The sequence below is a fragment of the Mytilus californianus genome, unplaced genomic scaffold (assembly GCF_021869535.1).
Source record: "Mytilus californianus isolate M0D057914Y unplaced genomic scaffold, xbMytCali1.0.p SCAF_5, whole genome shotgun sequence".
Taxonomy (NCBI): Eukaryota; Metazoa; Mollusca; class Bivalvia; order Mytilida; family Mytilidae; genus Mytilus; species Mytilus californianus.
In genome coordinates this window covers 33,781,425-33,796,950 of record NW_026262701.1, presented here as the reverse complement: position 1 = coordinate 33,796,950, position 15,526 = coordinate 33,781,425, and the positions used below count along the sequence as shown (strand labels likewise).

General features: G+C 32.2%; 1 protein-coding gene across 11 annotated transcripts in view; it reads left to right on the top strand.

Annotated features, from left to right (window-relative positions):
• The window catches only part of LOC127700953 (chromodomain-helicase-DNA-binding protein 8-like), a 73,358-nt gene that overhangs the window by 28,119 nt on the left and 29,713 nt on the right, over positions 1-15,526 (top strand). For 10 of the 11 annotated variants that reach the window (XM_052204694.1, XM_052204697.1, XM_052204702.1 and 7 more), the window contains exons 18-30: positions 145-249; positions 499-785; positions 1,125-1,212; positions 6,552-6,654; positions 7,005-7,167; positions 7,502-7,591; positions 8,259-8,359; positions 9,381-9,489; positions 10,570-10,825; positions 11,434-11,507; positions 12,164-12,184; positions 13,624-13,835; positions 14,191-14,404. In XM_052204694.1, coding sequence (XP_052060654.1) covers positions 145-249; positions 499-785; positions 1,125-1,212; positions 6,552-6,654; positions 7,005-7,167; positions 7,502-7,591; positions 8,259-8,359; positions 9,381-9,489; positions 10,570-10,825; positions 11,434-11,507; positions 12,164-12,184; positions 13,624-13,835; positions 14,191-14,404 — 1,823 coding nt within the window. The remainder of the gene's footprint in view (positions 1-144; positions 250-498; positions 786-1,124; positions 1,213-6,551; positions 6,655-7,004; positions 7,168-7,501; positions 7,592-8,258; positions 8,360-9,380; positions 9,490-10,569; positions 10,826-11,433; positions 11,508-12,163; positions 12,185-13,623; positions 13,836-14,190; positions 14,405-15,526) is intronic. The other variant, XM_052204695.1, reaches the window with a different exon arrangement.

The following is a 15,526-nucleotide window of genomic DNA, read 5'->3' as shown; positions in this document are numbered from 1 at the left end:
TTTCGTGTCTTCCAACCCCCATACAGTTAGTTCTGGAATAGCCCTCAGATAATTATTTATGTGCAAACTTATCTCATATTATTGAAGAGAGTTGAATTGTGGGTTTTTACATTTAAAAATAAACTACTATATGTGTTTCAATAGGCAAGTTTTACCATGAGTGAGAACAGGGATGACATTGACATTAACGATCCAAACTTCTGGCAGAAATGGGCAAAGAAGGCAGATGTGAATGCAGATGAGGACAAGGTATTGTATTAACTATTATACAGTAAGGAATTCCTGTGTTTGTGAAATTTAAAAAATTGATATGCCAGACTTTTGAGAATTTACAAAAACGACATGAGCTTGCATTTTTTTTTTTAAACTTGTAAATATTAGTTTCAGACATTCTATCTATAACAACTATCAGTTCAATGCTATACTTTTTAATTACAATACATAGATATATTATTAAAAAAAAATCTTGCATTTTCTATAAGATACTTTTTACTTCAGAATGAGCTGATAGTTGAGGTGCCTAGAATGAGGAAGCAAACGGCGCGTTATGGAAATGATGAGGCAGCCATGGAAATGTCTGAATTAGAATCCTCTTCAGATGAGGAAGAGGGAGGAGATGATGAAGACGGTGAAGGAAGAGGGCGTGGCAGAGGAAAGAAGGGCAAGAAAGGTAGAAGGGGTAGGGGCAGAGATTCTGATGATGATTTTGATGCTCGTGGTGCTGTAGGAGAGATGTATTCAAGATCAGATTGTTTCAAAGTGGAGAAGAATCTCTTAGTTTATGGGTATGTATAAACTTATTTCTAAGCTTGAACAATTGTGTTGCATATTAGTATTTAATTGTAAAGAAATCTGTTATTAAAGGATACTGCAATTTATTTTTAATTGATTAAAGGAGACAATGTAATTTTGCTTTGAATGTACCATTGTATTTATGGTGCACCTATTGTTCAAAATAACTATAGTACTTTTCTGAGATGAGGTAAAGAGCCTTTTAAATACTCTTAAGAGAAAGATAAGCTCTTGTCAGCGCAACATTTTACATAAGATGGATGTATGGATTTTAATATATAACAGCAAATGCCTGATTAGTCTATATAGTTTCATTGAGTTTTATTTTGCAGTTGGGGAAGATGGACAGATATTGTTAGTCATGGCAGATTCAAGAGAACACTAGCAGCTAAGGATGTTGAAACAATTGCAAGAGCTTTGGTAAGAATTAAACTAAGATGCACAAAAGAAAACATTTTATGAAAATAACCCTAGAGAATAGAACTGATCTATTTATTTTGAAAGCCTTTGTATGTTTCACACCTTTGTAACTATGTAAACACTTGGCTCTGCAGACTTTTTGTTCAAAGGATAGGAATAATAACTTGTACTGTCATGTGAACAGGTAAATCGCAGCTGTCTGCTATGAAAAAAGCATTTACTAGTGACTGATGTTTATTAGATCTAGTTTTACAGTGATTACTTTTCATGTGACTTTTAGGGAAAATTGTCCAGCCCAAAGATATAAACCTGATTTATATGCCCCGCCGTAGCGGAGGGGGCATTAAGTTTTACCCTTGTCCGTCTGCACGTATGTACCAAAATTGTTTTCCGTTCTCTAACTTAGGTTTGCCTCAATCAAATGTTATGAAACTTATATACAATGCTTATTACTACAAAACACAGTTTGGTGGTGTCACTTTTACCGTTCTAGAGTTATGCCCCTATACAAATGGAATAATTCCTGAATTTTTCGTTTCCGTTCTTATTTTAGTTTGCCTCAACCAAATGTTATCAAACTTGTACAAAAGCTTACTACCACAAAACACAGATCAAGTTTGAATTTTGGTAGCATCACTTAAACTGTTCTAGAGTTATGCCCCTTTACAAATGGAAAAATTGCTGAATTTTTCGTTTCCGTTCTTATTTTAGTTTGCCTCAACTAAATGTTATGAAACTTATAAACAATGCTTATTACCACAAAACTCAGATCAAGTACAAGTTTGGGTATTGTTACTTTTACAGTTCTTGAGTTATGTCCCTTTATAACATTATATGCAAGCGGGGGCATCATCTCATCTGTGTCCCATGGACACATTCCCCATTTATTTTTATACGACCGCAAAAATTGAAAATTTTTTGGTCGTATATTGGTATGACGTTGGCGTCGTCGTCGTCGTCTGGCGTCGTCCGGCGTCGTCCGAAGACACATTGGTTTTCGCACTCTAACTTTAGTTTAAGTGAATGGATCTCCATGAAATTTTACCATAAGGTTCAATACCACGAAAGGAAGGTTGGGATTGATTTTGGGGGTTATGGTACCAACAGTTAAGGAATAAGGGGCCAAAAATAAGCATTTTTGTAACTTCCAGACAATAACTTGTGTGTAAGTGTATGGATCTCTCTGACATTGTACCACAAGGTTCCATATCACAAAGGGAAGGCTGTAATTGATTTTGGGGGTAATTGCCTCAAAATTTTAGGAATTAGGGGCCAAAAAAGGGGCAAAAAACAAGCATTTTTCTAGTTTCATGACAATAACTTGTGTGTAAGTGTTTGGATATTTCTGAAATTGTACTACAAGGTTCCATATCACAAAGGGAAAGCTGGAATTGAGTTTGGGGGTAATTGCCTGAAACGTTTAGGAATTGGGGGCCAAAAAGGGGCCAAAAATAAGCATTTTTCTAGTTTCCAGACAATAACTTGTGTTCAAGTGTATGGATCTCTCTGAAATTGTACTGCAAGGTACCATACCACAAAGGGAAGGCTGGGATTGAGTTTGGGGGTGATGAATCATAAGGGGGTTCAAAAAATTTGGGGGGGTGTGGGGGTTTCTTTTTTTTTTCTTTTTTTCCTTTTTTTTTTCTTTTAAAATTTTCCATTTTAAGTTGGTTATTTCTGATTAATATTTAAAAGCAAATAATAATGATATGGTAGGAGATACACACCAAACAGGATGTGTAAATTATTATATAATAAGTATTGTGCAATAGCAAGAAATTTTCAATTGCACAGTATTGCACAATTGCAAGAAATCTTCAATTGCACAGTATTGCGCAATAGCAAGAAATCTTCAATTGCACAGTATTGCGCAATAGCAAGAAATATCCAATAGCACAATATTGCGCAATAGCAAGAAATTGTCAATTGTACAGTATTGCACAATAGCAAGAAATATTCAATTGCACAGTATTGTGCAAAAGAAGATACTTCATATAAATTGCTTATTTCTTGATCAATTTCAATGGGGTTTTATTCTTGAATTCTTGGGGTTCTTTAATATGCTGAATCTAACCGTGTATTAAGTTTTTGGATTTTGGGCCCCGTTTTTAAATTGGTCCACATTGAGGTCCAAAGGGTCCAAAATTTAACTTTGTTTGATTTCATCAAAAATTGAATTATTGGGGTTCTTTGATATGCCGAATCTAACCGTGTATTTAGATTCTTAATTTTTGGTTCCGTTTTCAAATTGGTCTACATTAAGGTCAAAAGGGTCCGAAATTAAACTTAGTTTGATTTTAACAAAAATTGAATTTTTAGGGTTCTTTGATATGCTGAATCTAAACATGTATTTAGATTTTTGATTATGGGCCCAGTTTTCAAGTTGGTCCAAATCAGGGTCCAAAATTAAACTTTGTTTGATTTCAACAAAAATTGAATATATGGGGTTCTTTGATATGCTGAATCTAACCATGTATTTAGATTTTTGATTTTTGGGCCCCGTTATCAACTTTGTCCACATTGAGGTCAAAAGGGTCCAAAATTAAACTTTGTTTGATTTCATCAAAAATTGAATTCTTGGGGTTCTTTGATATGCTGAATCTAACCATGTATTTAGATTTTTTATTTGTGGACCCGCTATCAAATTGGTTCATATTGAGGTCAAAAGGGTCCAAAATTAAACTTTGTTTGATTTCATCAAAAATTGAATTATTGGGGTTCTTTGATATGCCAAATCTAACCGTGTATTTAGATTTTTAATTTTGGGTCCCGTTTTTAAATTGGTCTACATTAAGGTCCAAAGGGTCCAAAATTAAACTTAGTTTGATTTTAACAAAAATTGAATTCTTGGGGTTCTTTGATATGCTGAATCTAAACATGTGTTTAGAATTTTGATTATGGGCCCAGTTTTCAAGTTGGTCCAAGTTGGGGTCCAAAATTAAACTTTGTTTGATTTCAACAAAAATTGAATATATGGGGTTCATTGATATGCTGAATCTAAACATGTATTTAGATTTTAGATTTTTGGCCCAGTTTTCAAGTTGGTCCAAATTGGGGTCCAAAATTAAACTTTGTTTGATTTCAACAAAAATTGAATATATGGGGTTCTTTGATATGCTGAATCTTACCATGTATTTAGATTTTTTATTTGTGGGCCCGCTATCAAATTGGTTCATATTGAGGTTAAAAGGGTCCAAAATTAAACTTTGTTTGATTTCATCAAAAATTTAATTATTGGGGTTCTTTGATATGCCAAATCTAACCGTGTATTTAGATTTTTAATTTTGGGTCCCGTTTTTTAAATTGGTCTACATTAAGGTCCAAAGGGTCCAAAATTAAACTTAGTTTGATTTTAACAAAAATTGAATTTTTGGGGTTCTTTGATATGCTGAATCTAAACATGTGTTTAGATTTTTGATTATGGGACCAGTTTTCAAGTTGGTCCAAGTTGGGGTCCAAAATTAAACTTTGTTTGATTTCAACAAAAATTGAATATATGGGGTTCTTTGATATGCTGACTCTAAACATGTATTTAGATTTTAGATTTTTGGCCCAGTTTTCAAGTTGGTCCAAATTGGGGTCCAAAATTAAACTTTGTTTGATTTCAACAAAAATTGAATATATGGGGTTCTTTGATATGCTGAATCTTACCATTTATTTAGATTTTTTATTTTGTAGGCCCGCTATCAAATTGGTTCATATTGTGGTCAAAAGGGTCCAAAATTAAACTTTGTTTGATTTCATCAAAAATTGAATTATTGGGGTTCTTTGATATGCCAAATGTAACCGTGTTTTTAGATTTTTAATTTTGGGTCCCGTTTTTTAAATTGGTCTACATTAAGGTCCAAAGGGTCCAAAATTAAACTTTGTTTGATTTCATCAAAAATTGAATTCTTGGGGTTCTTTGATATGCTGAATCTAACCATGTATTTAGATTTTTTATTTGTGGACCCGCTATCAAATTGGTTCATATTGAGGTCAAAAGGGTCCAAAATTAAACTATGTTTGATTTCATCAAAAATTGAATTATTGGGGTTCTTTGATATGCCAAATCTAACCGTGTATTTAGATTTTTAATTTTGGGTCCCGTTTTTTAAATTGGTCTACATTAAGGTCCAAAGGGTCCAAAATTAAACTTAGTTTGATTTTAACAAAAATTGAATTTTTGGGGTTCTTTGATATGCTGAATCTAAACATGTGTTTAGATTTTTGATTATGGGACCAGTTTTCAAGTTGGTCCAAGTTAGGGTTCAAAATTAAACTTTGTTTGATTTCAACAAAAATTGAATATATGGGGTTCTTTGATATGCTGACTCTAAACATGTATTTAGATTTTAGATTTTTGGCCCAGTTTTCAAGTTGGTCCAAATTGGGGTCCAAAATTAAACTTTATTTGATTTCAACAAAAATTGAAAATATGGGGTTCTTTGATATGCTGAATCTTACCATTTATTTAGATTTTTTATTTTGTAGGCCCGCTATCAAATTGGTTCATATTGTGGTCAAAATGGTCCAAAATTAAACTTTGTTTGATTTCATCAAAAATTGAATTATTGGGGTTCTTTGATATGCCAAATGTAACCGTGTTTTTAGATTTTTAATTTTGGGTCCCGTTTTTTAAATTGGTCTACATTAAGGTCCAAAGGGTCCAAAATTAAACTTAGTTTGATTTTAACAAAAATTGAATTCTTGGGGTACTTTGATATGCTGAATCTAAACATGTGTTTAGATTTTTGATTATGGGACCAGTTTTCAAGTTTGTCCAACTTGGGGTCCAAAATTAAACTTTGTTTGATTTCAACAAAAATTGAATATATGGGGTTCTTTGATATGCTGAATCTAACCATGTATTTTGATTTTGGACATTGGACCATAATAGGTAAATTAAAAAAAATGAAGTTCTTAGACCACATTCTTTCTGTGTCAGAAACCTATGCTGTGTCAAATATTTAATCACAATCCAAATTCAGAGCTGTATCAAGCTTGAATGTTGTGTCCATACTTGCCCCAACTGTTCAGGGTTCGACCTCTGCGGTCGTATCAAGCTGCGCCCAGCGAAGCATTTTATTTTCTGTATAATGTATTCATATGAAATAATCTGCAGGTCAGGTCCAATGATCTTCTATCAGGAAAAATATGGAATTAAACAGGTATGTCCAGAAAATATGACAGTTTTGGAAACCATGTTGTAACATATTATCTTCTTAAAAACAAAAATGACCTGCAGAAATAGCCTATATGTATCTTAATAAATGATACTAATTTAAACAATAATTATTTGGAATCAGGTAATAGTATATAATGTACAATGCAATATTAAAATGTGAGATTTTTTTCAGCTTATGTATTCATTGAAAGTTTACAAAGGAGATGAGAAGATAAAAGAATTTATATGGGATTTGATATCTCCTGCAAATGATGGTTCCTTGAAAAATCATTCAGGTACTTGTATTCTCTAATGTGTCAGTTAATATAGTAGAATGTTTTATAAGTTGAGTTACTTGCTGAGGTAGACCAGATTTGTGACATTACTATTTAACCATTTGTTTTTGGGACATGTAAAAAAATGAATAAGCCAAAAAACTGCTTCAGTGCTGTGAATAAAAAATACAAGATAGCCTCCACCACAAATTTGCATGATGATATTGAATTAAATGGGTTATTTTTTTAACTTCTGGAATCAAGAATCGAAAACCTTTTCCAAATCACATTCTTTTCTTTTTATATAATAAATGCTTTGAAATAAAATATTATAAATTTAAGTAGTTATTTGTTTCAACCTTATTTTTAAGGTTTATCTGCACCAGTTCCTAGAGGGAGAAAAGGTAAAAATAAACCAACAAAAAAAGAGAAAGAGTCAGAACATGAAATAGAAATGGCTAAATATCACATTGATCCTGAGTCTGTTCTGAAAGACACTGGTTACAAAAGACATCTTCATCGCCATGCCAACAAGTAAGTCAGTGCAAGTGACAAATTTTACATGTATACTTATGACAATATAGCACATTGATATTGAACTAAATTCTGTTCTACTTTCTATAAATTGTAGATTTCTTTTTGAAAAAAGTTGAATTGACAAAACAGAGTAGTATATTTTTTTCATGCACAAGAAACTATAGATTTAAAGATGAACAAAAGAAAAAACTTTTTTTTAGATGTGACCTGTTAGTATTAATTGTATGCTAAAGAAGGACCAGACTTCTGCTGTATACAGTTCATTTCTGTTTTAAACTTCTATAAACCTACTTGATATTTGGATATTAATGGTAACATATTTTATTTACAGGGTTTTACTGCGAGTTAGACTACTGTATTACCTTCGAGAAGAAATCATTGGTCATGCTGCAGACAAAATTAATAAAGGACTTGATGTCAGGTAAACAATTTATTTGAAATAATTTAATCAGTCGAGTATTTATTTTATAACTTACTATGGATTCATTATTATTCGTTGATTTTGTGGATATAAGTTAACCACGATTTTAAATGTTCAACAAAGTGCTGATTTTCTAAAGGCTTTTATGGCAAATCCATGAAATCAAATATCCATCAAAATACAAGTTTTCCTCAATCTATGAAAATTGGTATTCACTAAAATAAATAAATCCACAGTTTAAAGTACTAAATACTGTCAGATTATTGTGCTGCATTTAATTTAAAAGTTTTGAGAGTGAAACAGATGATGAACATAACACCAATCCGATCTGATAATATTTAATGAAGATCAATTTAGTCTGATGTTTCACTTTAAATGTTAAATGAATATCCATATCACAGCAATAAACAACATGCATGGGAGGGGGATGTGTTAGCTTTGTTCATGCACTGTATTTTTGCAGTCAATTATTAGTAAAGTATCTATTAGGGCTGTTTCAGCGAAAAGACTTGGGTTTTGAAAAATATTAGTTTCAAGCCAACTCTTTACAAAATTTATAATTGTTTTTGTATCAAATAGCTTTAGTCTATAATTAAAGCAGACATTATTGTTGGGCAGATGTTTTTGAAATTTTCTAATGTCATTTATGTATGTTTTGTCTTTACAGTGAAATAGAAATACCAAGAGCAAATGTAGAAGGTGATCCACCAACTTTATGGTGGGATGAATTATCAGACAGGTCTTTGTTGATTGGTGTATTTAAACATGGTAAGAATATTAATAACATCTATAAAAAAAATTCTATTGTCAGCTTAGCAGTATGTTATTTTATATATATATATTTTCTGCTCAACAGATTGGAGTATATAGGAATCCTTATGACTGTCCATTTGTCTGTCTGTCCCACTTTTGGTTTGCAGATGATGAATAGAGAACTGCTTTTTGAGATTAATTGAAATTTTAAGGGAAAGTTGGATTTTCATCGTTTTCACTTTTACCATTCCAAAGTTATGGTACTGGATTGTTGGATAAATTCAATAGTTTTTGGTTTCCAGATGATAAATGAAGAACCTGCTTCAAGTAGAAAGCTGTTCACCAGAAAAGTCTGTCCAGTGAACTGCAATCTAAAACAGTTTTTTGGCATAGACGGAGTCAAAAAGCGAGACATAGGTATGCTGTTTCCGGCGACAGTATTAGTTTGTGATTAGGTCTAGTTTGTGGTGAACCACTACTGGTAGGTCAATGATATTTGGTATGCAGTTGTATTAGCATTGGCACATCTCATTATCATGGAGATTATTTGGCCCCGCCCCTTCAGTCAAGGTCTGTTGACTTTGAAACTTTGCTTAGTTTACATGTATTAGTTTGTGATTAGGTCAGTTTATGGGGAACTACTAGTGGTAGGTCAATGGTATTTGGTATGCATTTGTATTAGCATTGACACATCTCATTTCCATGCAGATTGTTTAGCCATGTGCCTTCAGTCATGATTCATTGACTTTGAATATTTGCATAACTTACATGTTAAAGTATTGCTATTTTAATTTCAACATTTGCATTTATCAAAATTACAAATAGGCGAGACATATCTCTGTGTCAACAGTTTATTTAACATATTATCTGTAAAAGTTCTTTATATATGATATTTTAACAAATTTAAAAAAAATCAAATTGAAACTATAAAATAAATATCAGAACATAAAAATCATATGACATTGTAAATTGAATATGTATGAAATGGAAGTAAAGGCCAGTGTACATTACTTATAATCATTCTTTTGAATTTCAGGTTATGAGAAATACAACCGAATGAGGAATGATCCTTTGTTGTGTTTCCTGTCACGTTGTGGACCACCAGCAGGGGCTGCCCTTGCTGCAGAACAAAATGATGATGATGAGTAAGTAGTGGGCTATCATTTGTAGGGGACAGACATGTGTCTATTGTTGATACTAATTTGGTAGAGGGATAGACATATGTCTATTGTTGATACTAATTTGGATGGGGACACTCCCAACAGACTAGGTTAATTTATTTTCAGTCAATGAAATGTTGATGAGAAATGGATAGTTTCACATTAGTAAAGTATGTACTTGTACAAGTAGTATTATTTCACATATATCATAGGTTTATTTTAACTCATCATCAGCAGGGAAATTAAAAAGTGACCAGGTTTAACGTTCAAATGATTCTCTTAACCATATCTGGTCTTTTCCCACGTCCAACAAAAACATTATTTCTAGCAATATTTGACATTATTTTAAAAATATTAAGAAAGTAACAATGCAGTGGTTATCCAGTTTTATAAACAGCAGGGTTAATTCCAGACAAAGCAAGTCCTGCAAATTTACTATCTGAACCAGAAGAGGGCTGATATGGATTTAGCATATTACCCACCCATTGAAATTGCACAGGAAACCAATGTCAGCCACAGTATCAGTTCAGTGTAAAAAGCATTACTAGTACTGTGGATTCATTTATTATCGTAGGTACCAATTTTTTGTGAATTCAAGAAAAGTGTGTTTTTTTTATGCCCGCCGTAGCGGAGTGGGCGTTAAGTTTTACCCTTGTCCGTCTGTACACAAATGTATGTCCATCCGTACGTCTTGAAATTGGTTTCAATTCTCTAACTAGTTTACCTCAACCAAATGTCATGAAACTTATACACAATGCTTATTACCACAAAACTCTGATCAAGTACGAATTTGGGTAGCATCACTTTTACTGTTCTTGAGTTATGTCCCTTTATAACTTAATATGCAAGTGGGGCATTACCTATGTCCCATGGACACATTCCCCATTTGTTTTTGTATGATTATTTTATGTGGTTATGTCAAAGTGCACACAAACCTATAAAAGATAATACTTTTTTGAATTATTTAAAATGTGGTTCACATATACCCACGCAAATCCATGAAATTTGGTATCCCATCATTAATAATTAACCCACAGTATATAGAAGATAATAATTGTATTATAGTGACGACATGGATGATACTAAGGGTAATATGAGTACATTGAAGGATGAGGATGAAGACACATGTACCTCAGTGATCTCTAATCAGGACAGTAACATGGCTAAGGAGACTACTATTACACCTGAAGGAGGAGATGATGAGGGGGAGAAGTTACCATGGCCTACCATGTCTGATCTAAACACAAGGCTCAGGAGAATTATCACCAGCTTCCAGCGTAGTCATAAACGACAAATGTTAAAGGATGCACAGAGAGCAAAGGTAAATTTAAAAATGTGCTTACAGTTAATATGTAGTTTCTGTATTCTTCAGTTTTTTTGTTTTTTTTTTTAATTCATTGAATTTCTTTTTAATTCACAAATTTGTAGATTTTCTGATGCATATTAACGTTTTGAAAGGACCTTTCAATAATTTTATTATTTAAAGACCAACAGACTTTTCTCGTATATGTTAATTTGGTTGAAAAATTTCTAATAATGAATAAATTCTTTTTTCATTTTAATGTTTGACTTGCTGAGGTCTCATTGACTTTCAAGAAAGAAGAACGATATTAAGAATTACAGAAGGATGACTATTACTTGTAAGATATATCTGATGAATAATGTTTAGTAGTTCAATGTCCATTTGCAAATATTTAATGCATTTTCATATCTTACATTGTTCTTGATCTGAATATGCATGAAATATTTTCAGCTGGACATTGAAGACTACAAATCATTCATTTGAATTATTGCTACAAGACATACATGTTCCTGTCATAAAATTTGATTCATCAGTTATGTTATGCCAGCATACTTTATGATTGGGTGACTTATTACAAAACTACTTAAAATTATTGTGAAAATCACACCATGTTTTTATTATCTCAGAGGATGGAAAGAAGAGAGAGATATGACATAGTAAGCAGATACAAGGATGAAGAGAAAATTCAGTACCAACAAAGGTTTGTTTCTTCAATACATATTATTTTGAGCTAAGTAATTTTATTGAATTAAGTGCTTAAGGAGTCTTTACCATGTTGTGGATTGGTATGAAGTACAAAATCTTTAAGACAAATTGGTTCAACTTTAGCTTTTCTCGGTCAGCTTTGGGTTAATATGATAATAGTTTCTGCAAGTAATTCAAAAATCATCTTTCAAGGGCAATATTTTCTTAAAGGGGTCAGTTGACTATGCCAAATGTCAATATATGAATCTGAATTTTTATAAATTAATTTTATCTACCAGATATTTTTGATAAAAAAACAAATCTCAATATTGTACAGATGCCTTAAATGTCGTGGATTCATTTATTTCTGTGGGGAAAATTTTTTGTTAATTGAGGAAAAATTATATTTTCTTGGATACATGATATTGTGGTTTTGTAAAATTCTCCATAAAAGACTAAAAGAGATTGTGTATTTTGAAAAACTCTTGAATTTCATTGTTCAACTTTACCTATGAAAATCATTAAAAATTAGTTTGCAACAAATAATTATGAATCCACTGTTAAGTTTCTGAAAGGATTGTTATCTGAAGTTATTTCAACACATTTGTCAGTTATTTTCCCATTTATTTTAAAAAGATGAAATGCTGACAAGTAAATATTTATCTTTGACAGTTTTTTTGGATGTTGGGAAAGGTAGGAAATTTGACATTGCATGATCTACATGTGTAAAATGTTTTATTTTCATTTAGTTTAGAGTATGTGGCATTTATAATCTATCCATTACCCTTTATATGTAACCTTTGACTGGTTGTTTTGTGGAATAAAATGAAATGACATTGAAACAGATTGGAAATGATGAATAAATTAAAAAAAGAAATGAAAATAATCCTCATTGTAGGAGTGTGGGTTATATTGCAGTCACCATGTCTTTCCTTTGTTCATCCAACAAATATTTCCATCACACTTTTCTCGTGTACTACTGAACAGAACTACTTCATATTTGGTCAGGGACTTGACAGTGATGAGTTGTAACTTGTAATTTCTTTTAAGATCTGTCATATCTACTTCCGGTTTACCAATACTTTGAATTTTTCAATATTTTATATGAACTTAAAAAAAATTTGTCACACATTTCTCTGTTAATACCGAACAGAATGACTTCGTATTTGGTCAGCAGCTTTTTATTGATGAGTTGAAAGATATTACAATTTTCGGATCTGTCGGACATCATTATTTTGTTTCCGATATTTTGAATTACGAGTGAGTGTATGTTTACCACAACAGCACATGCATTCTTGTTCTGAATTCACTTAAAAACCAGAATCTCAAAATTTGAAGGTAGGCTAATGGATACGCTTGAAAATAGTAGAAGCAATTAATTATTCTGTTTTTTTGGCCTATGAGATGTTGACTTATTACTTTTAATATTTGAAAAATTTTGTGTTCATGATGATTTGCCATGCTAATACTGAAAACCTAATATTTACCAGATGTGCTGGTCATTAGGTTTTATGCGTTCAGATTCTGCACATTTTCTGATAGAACACATTAAATTTTATTTTGCTGTTTTCTTCATTGTTTTATGTTTATTTTGTAAACGCATGGATGTATGTATATATATAAAAGCTTATTTTGATTTTGGGCAAATAAATTGCATGAAATGATCTGGTAACATTTGTATCCATAACTTAATTTTTGTAAAATATTGCATGCACAGAATTTTTCTAATACCAGTTATGTAAATTCTCAAACTCCAAAATTTTAAAACACAAATCATTTCAATATTGTTTACCTTCTTTGATTTTGATACCTCGAGAACTAGTAGAAACTGAAACTTGTTGGGAAAATGAATAATCAATGTTGCTTCCCAGGCCCTCTTTTGTCTATTTAAAACCTGAATTCATGGACCATCAAGTATAATTGACATTAACACAAGAAATAAGTGTATTTTTTGTTTAAACTGTGAGGCATGTATGCAAGATTGTTAAACCTATTGTATTATTTTTCTATTGCCTTATTGAAATCTGGTAATACTTTTTTATGATGTGTGTTATAATTATTAAATAAATAAATGAATAGAGAGACAGAGAAAACATGTAAAAAATTGAAAACTACTGTTTACATTTTTGCAGTCACTGGACGCGGAGAGAGGAGTCTGATTTCTATCGTATTATATCTACATTTGGAGTGGAATTTGACTTGTTTACAGGACGATATAAGTGGGATAGATTCAGAACTTTAGCTAGGTTGGAGAAGAAACATGATGACACATTAACAGAGTATTTCCAGGCATTTTACCACATGTGCATGCGAGTCTGCAAGAAATTTAAAAATGATGATGATGGTAATTTTCTTGCACATTTTACACCCTTTTGAAATAATTTTAAGGTATACAGAAAAGCAATAATTGTTTGTGTTACTCTCATTTGTAGAAAGTAGCATATGTTCATCTTGTTCGTCTGTTTTTTTTCATGAAATTTTGGTTTAAATTATTCCATTATAGATGTTGCTTGAAATTTTAAAGTCATCAAAATTCAAAATCAGTGAAATAATTTATAATATGATATTATTACCATTTGTAAAATGAAAAAGGTTGATTCAAATTTCAATTCTGTTATGCAATTCCCAGATGGGCCAAGAATAGTGCACAATTCAGAAATAAAGTGATCTTTAATATCATGTCCTTTTTATTTTTTTAGCACTGCCTCCGAACAATATTTATGTGGAACCAATATCTGAAGAGAGAGCTAGTCGCAGTCTTGCCCGAATTGATCTTCTCAATAAAATACGAACTGAAACATTGGCACATCCCAAATTTGATGAGCGTGTCAAGTTGTGTCAAACGTCTTATGATCTGCCATCATGGTGGATTTGTGGCAAACATGACAAAGATCTACTCAGAGGAGCTGCTAGGTAAGACTTTATAGGCTGAAATTAAAATGGTCAGAATGAATAAAACTAAATATATATTAGAGGACTAAAAATTGTTTAATCATCATTTAAAATAAATATATATATGTGAAACAACATGATACAGATACTCAAGTTAAAGCTAAGATATATAAATAAGAAGATGTGGTATGAGTGCCAATGAGACAACTATCCATCCAAGTCACAATGTATAAAAAGTAAACAATTATAGGTCTAAGTCTGGCCTTCAACATGGAGCCTTGGCTCACATCAAACAGCAAGCTATAAAGGGCCCTAAAAAGACTAGTGTAAAACCATTCAATCAGGAAAACCAACGGTCTAATCTATATAAAAAAAGAGAAACGACAAACACTTATTAACCACACCAACAAATGACAACCACTGAACAACAGGCTCCTGACTTAGGACAGGTGCATAAAAACGCAGCAGGTTTAAACGTTTTAACACTTTAAGAGCATAGATATTGAAATCTTTGGTTATTTTTATACGACCGCAAAAATTAAAAATTTTTTGGTCGTATATTGGTATGACGTTGGCGTCGTCGTCGTCGTCGTTGTCGTCGTCGTCGTCGTCGTCGTCGTCCGGCGTCGTCCGAAGACACATTGGTTTTCGCACTCTAACTTTAGTTTAAGTGAATGGATCTCCATGAAATTTCACCATAAGGTTCAATACCACAAAAGGAAGGTTGGGATTGATTTTGGGGGTTATGGTACCAACAGTTAAGGAATTAGGGGCCAAAAAGGGGCCAAAAATAAGCATTTTTGTAACTTTCAGACAATAACTTGTGTGTAAGTGTATGGATCTCTCTGACATTGTACCACAAGGTTCCATATCACAAAGGGAAGGCTGTAATTGATTTTGGGGGTAATTGCCTCAAAATTTTAGGAATTAGGGGCCAAAAAAGGGGCAAAAAACAAGCATTTTTCTAGTTTCATGACAATAACTTGTGTGTAAGTGTTTGGATATTTCTGAAATTGTACTACAAGGTTCCATATCACAAAGGGAAAGCTGGAATTGAGTTTGGGGGTAATTGCCCGAAACGTTTAGGAATTGGGGGCCAAAAAGGGGCCAAAAATAAGCATTTTTCTAGTTTCCAGACAATAA